The sequence below is a fragment of the Epinephelus fuscoguttatus genome, linkage group LG5, assembly GCF_011397635.1.
Source record: "Epinephelus fuscoguttatus linkage group LG5, E.fuscoguttatus.final_Chr_v1".
In the NCBI taxonomy this organism is placed as follows: domain Eukaryota; kingdom Metazoa; phylum Chordata; class Actinopteri; order Perciformes; family Serranidae; genus Epinephelus; species Epinephelus fuscoguttatus.
In genome coordinates, this window is record NC_064756.1 from 34,850,122 (window position 1) to 34,858,180 (window position 8,059).

Consider the following 8,059-nt stretch of genomic DNA (forward strand, 5'->3'; position numbering starts at 1 on the left):
CTAATCGGGAGTTCCTGAGTTTCAGCGCTAGGTGTCACTAAATCCCATAAATCCTACACAGTGCTCCTGTTGTCTACCAATGCTTCTTTTTTTAAAAAAAAAACAACAAAACAAAACATTGACCTCTGTGGGCAGGGGTTTGCTTGAATTACTTATAATGATGTTAATTTAAATATATATTTAAATTATTAGACATTCTATGTGTTTTATAAACAATACGGGGGGAAATAAGTGCCTGTTTCTCTCAAGGCGAAAGTCGCATTAATTTGACGTCACAACTCTAAACAGCTGATCGTCACTCGTCAACTATGCGCCACCAGTTGACAACATACAGCACGAGTTTCACCTTGTTGTGAACCCAGTTGGACACGAAGATTATCAGCCTTCAACAAAACCGACCTGAGATGCCAAAATATTGTTCCGTCCCAAACTGCAAGAATGACTCCGGAAACGGGAGCGACAGGAAGAGCTTCTACAAGTAAGTGACAGTCTTTGAGATGTTAGTTAGTGTTAGCTGTGGAGCTGGAGAAGCGTCATCTCTAACTTTCAGATACGTGTTCCTCTCCGATGAGTCAGTCTTTACAACGTCAGCTTATACAACATGTTTTCAGACTAAAACCAATCACTGTAACGTTAGTTATTAAATATCAGCGTTATGATGACCTAAAGTTTGTGTCGCCTTGTTTTGACCTTTGAGACACTGAGTCCTGATTGAATCATGATGTGAGGCTGTAAGCCAGTCTGCTGACTGAGTTTTTATTGACATGCAAATTCACATGCTAAGATGTATTTTGCGTTTAATTTGTGGAAATGTGCAGTTAAGTTGTATTTTTGTGGATCTGAACCACAGTGGAAAAATCCTTCCACTTCCACTGATGTAATATTCTATAACAGTACCTCCAGTGTTCAGTTTTTACAAGGTAAAAAGGTTTTACAGTAATAGGCCACTCATAAGTAGCTACTTAAATAAAAAGAAGAATAATTTATACTCTACTATACAGTACATGTGTGAGGTGAACAGAATGCAAGTTATATTCAAATTAAATGCAAAGTATACTGTTGTGATGGATTTTTATATGGGAGCTGAGTCACAGACATTATGCAGTGGTGGAAAAAGATCATTTACTTAAGACAAAATAGAAATACCATACTCAAAAAATACTCCATTACAAGTCCTGAATTCAAAATGCTACTTGAGTAAAAGTACTTGAGCAAGTATTATCGGCAAAATTTACCATACCAAAGTAAAAGCACTCATTGTGCAGTTATAGAATATCGTATTACTTTGTTTATATCAGTAATGAATACATGGAAAAACATTTTAATGTTCTTCAACATGGAGTCAGTTTTAAATATGTTGTATGCTGCTGTGTAGAATAGTAGTTAAATATAGGGCATCACATCATATAAGCATACCATGTGTTGTTTTTTTAAAATGTAAAAACTAACTAGTGACCATAAGTGTCAGATGAATGTAAAAGAGTAAAAAATACAATGTACCCTCATTAAATGTAATTGAGTAGAAGTAAAAAGTTCTGTCAAGTCCAAATACTTAAGTAAAGTACAAGTATGTCAAAATGACACAATACGTGAATATAGCTTTTGAGTAGATGTCTTTAGTTCCATTCCACCACTGACAATATGACCCCACTCCATGATTTTATGGGGAATTTTAAAGTAATCACTTACATCTGAGAAACCTACATTCAAAGTGAAAATGGGATTCACAGTGACCTGAGGAATAAAAACTTGTCTATATCTGACAATAAAGTATTTTATTTGAAGGAGCCCAAGCGGGATCAGTGTCTCACATTTGTATTCTTCGTTGTGTTCTAGGTTCCCTCTACAGGACCCGGTCCGGCTGCAGCAGTGGCTGAGGAACATGGGACGTGAGAACTGGACTCCCTCTCGACACCAGTATATTTGCCATGAACATTTTGCACCTTCGTGCTTCAAGGTGCGCTGGGGGATCCGATACCTTGAGAGCGATGCAGTACCCACAGTCTTCCAGGAGGCCGAGGTAAAACAAAAGAAACCCTCTGGAGTCTTAATCTGAAAATGTAGGGCTGCTCGATATTGGAAAATTATTATTATTATTATTTATGAATACTATGTTATCATCAGTGTTGGGGAAACTGTGTTAAAACTGTAGTTTACCATACTACAAGCTACTTCATAACTGAGAGCAGTTAAACTACAGCTCAGCTACCCTCAAAAATGATTAGCTTGTCAAAGTAAAACTATTTTTTAAAAATAGTTAAAATACATCCAAACTATATCACAGGAAATGATCACAGTCTCAGTCTGGACTCTGAAATCTCTTACTGTAACATGGAGGTACAACTAAAGGCAAAGTAAAGAGTAGGAGTGTTTGATTTAGGGACTAGGGCAGGCTGATCTGTTTCAAGGAAAGGATATGGAGCAGTTGTTGGGGTGGAATCAGGAAAATGCTTAACATCTAGGGAAATACGTGGTATTTTAAACACAGTTGTCTTGGTTGCAGACCAGAGGTGATTTTAATCAGACAGCAGGTGGCCAATGAGCTGTGGCATTGTGCCACATTGAATGGCAAAAAGTAATAATTTACAGTATTATGAATATTTAGTTAAATAAAGAGTAAATTATCAACATGAACTTCATGCTACTAGTTCACTACTTAAAAAGCTACTGAGGGTTTGAATGTAGTTAAACAGCCAACCAATTACTGCTAATTGCAGTTAAACTAGTAATTGAACAAAATGCCATTAACAACTCCCTAAGACTGATTGTCATCATTAGCATTATTCTTATTCTTATTATCATTGTTATTATTAGTATTGGTAGCAGTAGTAGTTGTACTTGTATATACTATACTACTATACCTAAAGCTAGTATATCTAAAACTAGTATTAAGCTAGACTTTGTTCTTAAACATTTGTACCATTCAAATGTTGTTTTTTTCCGCTATCGGCCGGAAATTTATCTCAGCAACATAATATGTTTAGGAGTTGGTCCACAGCAACCAGCTCTCTGATTATTTTAAGCTTTATGCAACAGGGAAGATAAAGCACTGTAGTTTATATACTGTTCGTGAATTTCCCTTATTTCCAGCAAAGTTTTACTGAAATGTTTTAAAATGGGAATGTTTCTTAGGGAACCACTTTTTTGGGCCATCATAAAGTTTATTTAAAAAGATTTTATGTGATCCTGATGAGTCACAACACCGAGGTGGTCCTTGATAGTTTTCTCTAATTAACATAATAAAATGTTATGTAATAAAATGTAGTTCAATAAATAGTTGGAAATATATATATTTTTTACATTTTAGTTGGCACTCTGACAAATAGATCTGCACATGTATTGACCGAATTCATTATTTGTAATATACAAAGACTTACCATGCTTTGAAGTTACTAGGACGGTGTTATGAGTGCACCACCACAGTTGCTGTAACTTAAACTTTAAAACTGATATATTTGTTTTGATAAAAACACACTCTGCTTCTTTCTAGAAACGGAAAGCGATGGATCACAGTGAAAGGAAGCCAAAACGGCTTCGAACTAACAGTAATCAAAGCATAGCCTTGTCAGATGACAGGACAGTGGCTGCTGACGCTGTCGAGATGGAGAGTACATTACACACGGTACACCTGTATGAGATCACTGTTGACCCATCGCAGCAGGGAGAAACCAGCCTGGTGGAGTCAAGTGATGTAGGAGAATCTCACCACTCTGTACAGACAGACCTGAACCAGCTGGCTTCAGTGGATGGATTTGAAGCAAGGGCAAATTTCCCCTTAACTTTATTCCAGACAGTTAATGATCTCAGTAACAGTGGAGAGGTGGTGGTGATGTCTGAATGCCCTGCTGGTGAAGGGCAGGATGAGCTTCTGAATGGAATCACTGCTGCCATTTTAACTCAGGGCCATGGGCTGGTCATGAATGACTCCACACTTGGCTGTACAGATGAGGCCGTGGCCTCTCTAGGTGCTGAAGATATGACTTGCTCCACAGAGGATTTCTCAGGTGTCCAGGGAAGCCATGAAACTCAAGTGATCGCCTACTTTGAGACGATACCAAACGTTGTCCCCAGTAAAACCTCTACTGAGTTCACCTTCACCCCGGATACAGTTCTGTCATCTGCTCTGAGCTCTAAGCCCATCACCTCTACTCTGCCTATTGTGTCCAAACACGTGCTACCTTCATCCACGTCACTGGTCCTCACTGTGGAAAGACTGGACGCAGATGAGGGAGAGGGAGAAGACGGCAAGTCAGAGGAGGACAGCATAGAGTGGCAGGATCACCAGCTGGAGGAACACTGGTGAGTATTGACTCTCAAGCTCATGGACATGTTTATTTTCAGGTGCTGGCCACAGGGTTTAGTGTTACAAATGGGATCAGAGTTAAAGCTGGAGTAAGCAGTCAGATTTTGGCATTATTGGTTTCCACAATAAATTTTGATTGTATAGTAATTCAGGTGGTCTGAGAGAAAACTAGTCTCCTGCACCTCCTCTTAGCTCTGTTTTTAGGCTGTAGTAGATTTAGGCCATGATGGGAGACTTTGGCCAATCACAGGTCATTTTAAAGAGAGAGCGTTCCTATTGGCTGTTCTACAAATACAGATGCGCATATTTTCAAATTCTGCCATTTATTTCTTGCCATTTCCAGATTTCTGCCCACCCCAGCTTTAAATCACCTGCAATGCCAACTTCAAACATAATCATGCTGTTCCATCCTATATTCTCTATCTATTACAACGTATGCAATCTTTTTCCATTCCCTACATGAGCAGCTACCATAAGAACAGTCTGAGCAAGGAGCAGCTGGAGGCGATTGTGGCTGAGCTGCAGAAGAAGGTGAAGGTGCTGCAGCAGCGACACCGCCGACACCTGGAGAAGCTTCTGGGACTGGAGAACACGGTCAGCCAGCTGAAGCAAAGCAACCTGCTGAACGAAGAGCGACTACAACTGCTTGAGAGGGTGAGGAGCTCAAGTGTTTACATGAAATAAGCCCACATTTGTTTTGAAAAAATGTTCTAATTCTCAAGTTTTTAGGTATATTCTAATATTTTATTGGGCAATATTGAATTCTCCATTAAACTTATTATGCAACTTATAAAAACGATGAGCACAGCCAGAGGGGATTAGGTGTTGGAGGCAAATACTTATGAAAGTCCTGGCATATACTGTGAAAATGTCAAGCAGCGCATTGACTTGTGTTGTCTCGTATTTCTCAGGCTTACATACAGACTAGTGCAACAATGCCAGATTCTGGTGAGACTGTGGCCATCATCTATGAAGAGGACGATGGCGCATACTTGTTAACTCCGCTAATTAACACAGATGAAAAGCTGTGAGGCTGACTGCAGTCGTCCCATCTGTGTCTGTCTGCTGCCCACACTGGCAGAAGTGATATACTACCTGTTTTTGTTTTTTTTCTTGTAACAAAAGGAGATCTGTGTATTAAATGTGGCAGCGTGTTGTTGGATCTGCTGTGAGCTTTGCACAAATATGGATGAGTAATACAGAACAATGTTGAACATGTTTTTTTAAGTTTTCACCCTCTACCCCCCCCAAACGTTCTCCGACCTCTTTTTATTTGACCTTCATGGTTTTTGTTAATGATACATATCAAATTAAAAATAACTTCCATTTAGACTTGTGCTTCATTTCTATAGTAACTGTACATTTCAGCTATTAAAGGTCCAGTTTAAAGGATTTAGGGGGATACATTGTCAGAAATGGAATATAATACATTAAGTATGTTTTCTTTAGTGTATGTCACCTTAAAACAAGAGTCGTGTTTTCATTACCTTAGAATGAGCTGTTTATATCTACATAGGGACCAGGGGCCTCATCCATGGAGTCTGCCTTGCTGCATCACCATGTTTCTACAGTAGCCCAGAATGGTCAAACCATCACTGGCTTCATATAGGGCCATTTGCATGTTGCATGCTTTGCCTTAACATTAACATGTTAAGATAACAAAGGAAAAAGCACACATTAGCAGGTCCTGAGCTAGCGGCCTATCTGCAATGAGCCAAACACCGATTGGTTAGAAAATGAACTTTCAAATGTGTAGATGATTTTCATATGAAAATTCCAATTTCACAAATACATACTCTGGCACCATAAAAGTCTGGTTAGCAGCTTGAAGTGTAAATTTAGATTCAGGAAGAAGAGATTTTATCTGTCAAAGGCCAAACAAATAACATTTTTTTGGTAAGATTATTACTTTATTTGTCAAATCTTTCTCAGAAAAAAAGTTGTTCAGTCATATCAGTTGTTTTACAGCAATAACAGCATGTATAGTATCAACCTATAACAGCCACTGCAGTACTCAAAATACAGTAATACTGCTGTAAATGAAGAATCTCATTGTAGGTTTTTAGTTTGGCCACTTGAGGGCAGCAGAATATTTTGCTTTGATATTTCCTTTGGGCAAAACACTCTGAAATTGCAGTACAGATTGATTTTAGTCCACTCTCCTCTTTTGTTGCAATACTGTTAGTAATTTTGCAGCATATTTGTATGAAAAAGAAACTCATGTTTAAGACCTTTCCTCTAAATTGGAACATTAAGTCGCACAAATTTGACTCAGAAGGAGTTTTTTAAATGACCATCTGAAAAAGTGTCTGAAGTTTGCACCTTGTTTGACTTGTGGTATTACAGCTTAGCATCTGTTTAATTTTTAAGTGTCTGGCTCTACTCTTCTTGGATGGTAGCTGTGGAGAATGTTATGCACTCTACTCTGTGGTGCTTCTTTAACCAATGACCTCACTGTGTTCTCCTAACCTCCTCACTCATTTGGCTTCTGTCACCCTAAACTGGCTTTTACCTGATTTAATATTACCACAAAACTGAAAAGTGATGAGAGTGAGTGTTTCTTATCTCTGCTCTGCTGGAATGTAAGGGAGTGATATGTTCTTTTATCCAACTGGGAGCTTTTATCAGCAGGTACATTTGCTCATATGTGCCTCAGCAATGAGCTAATAGATGTTCCACCAGAACTCACAAACACACACACATAAAAGGATTTTGCCAGTACATTCTGACCCAAGTGATCTTGTGGTGAACACTTTGTAGCTACCTTTCTGCCCACCATCCTCCTTTAACTTCCTCATTATGTGTTGATAACATTCAGCTTTTAACTAAGCTTTCATATCAGTAATGTTCTACACCTGAATACAGTTGCATCATCATCTATGATGATATTTGTTTAGGTTGTCACCACAGTGTAGAAGAAAATCCCAAGGTCCCAAGCCCATACAGGGGAGTTGACTTTTGCATTATGTGTGTTATTTTTATATTTTGGAGACAGTAAGCATCAATGCTTGTAGAATATGCAAGTGGCAGCTAGATTTGCTCTACTCATCAGCCAAAAAACAATGGTAATCTACTGAGTAGCTGGTAGATTTTAGAATCCATCCAGAATCCAATTTAGAATGCAGTGGGACGAGGACAAAATTAATGGTGGCGAAAGCCCACTAAGGCAGCTGGGAGGGCTGGTGGATGGGTCCAACAGACACCGCCCTTCATCCAAGAGAGCGGTGTTCATGTACCATAAGATTATAAAACCAAACCCTCTTCTTTTTTTCCTAAACCCAACCACTTCCTGTTGTTGCTTAAACCTAACCATGTGTTTTTGTTGCCTAATCCCAACCATGTGTGCTGAAGGAAAAAAAAAAACGTCAGTTTGCAGTGTTAGACTGCCGTGGTGCTTTATTTTGAAAGAGACTGTATGTAAACATTAAATTTCCTGTGAAAACGGAAGTGTATTTTGAAAGAAGACAATGCATGTATCAGGCAGAACTTGACACGGCATCCCAGAACGTCAACAACCAACGCACCAAGGCATGGAAAGTCCATGACCAAACATCAATATGTGATGAGTCTGGAATGAGAATGTGTTGGTTGCAAATGAATGCAGATTTCACGAGGCAGACACTGACGGTGCTGAGAAAAGCCTTGCAACTCTACGCTCCAACGTCGTCTTGCGTTAACTGACAATCCACTTCTGTCTGTTGGTACAGTTGGTTTTCCTCACCTGATGCACACCATACCCTAGTACACATGGACCAT

The 8,059-nt window shown here is 39.0% G+C and overlaps 1 protein-coding gene across 1 annotated transcript; it reads left to right on the forward strand.

The window, feature by feature from the left end:
- The first annotated feature begins 288 nt into the window (after positions 1-288).
- On the forward strand, positions 289-5,633 carry LOC125888770 (THAP domain-containing protein 5-like). Its single transcript, XM_049576356.1, has 5 exons — positions 289-478; positions 1,837-2,020; positions 3,491-4,299; positions 4,771-4,957; positions 5,215-5,633. Exons 1-5 carry the CDS (start codon positions 405-407, stop codon positions 5,332-5,334), a joined length of 1,374 nt encoding a protein of 457 aa, XP_049432313.1. The 5' UTR covers positions 289-404; the 3' UTR covers positions 5,335-5,633.
- The last annotated feature ends 2,426 nt before the right edge of the window (positions 5,634-8,059 follow it).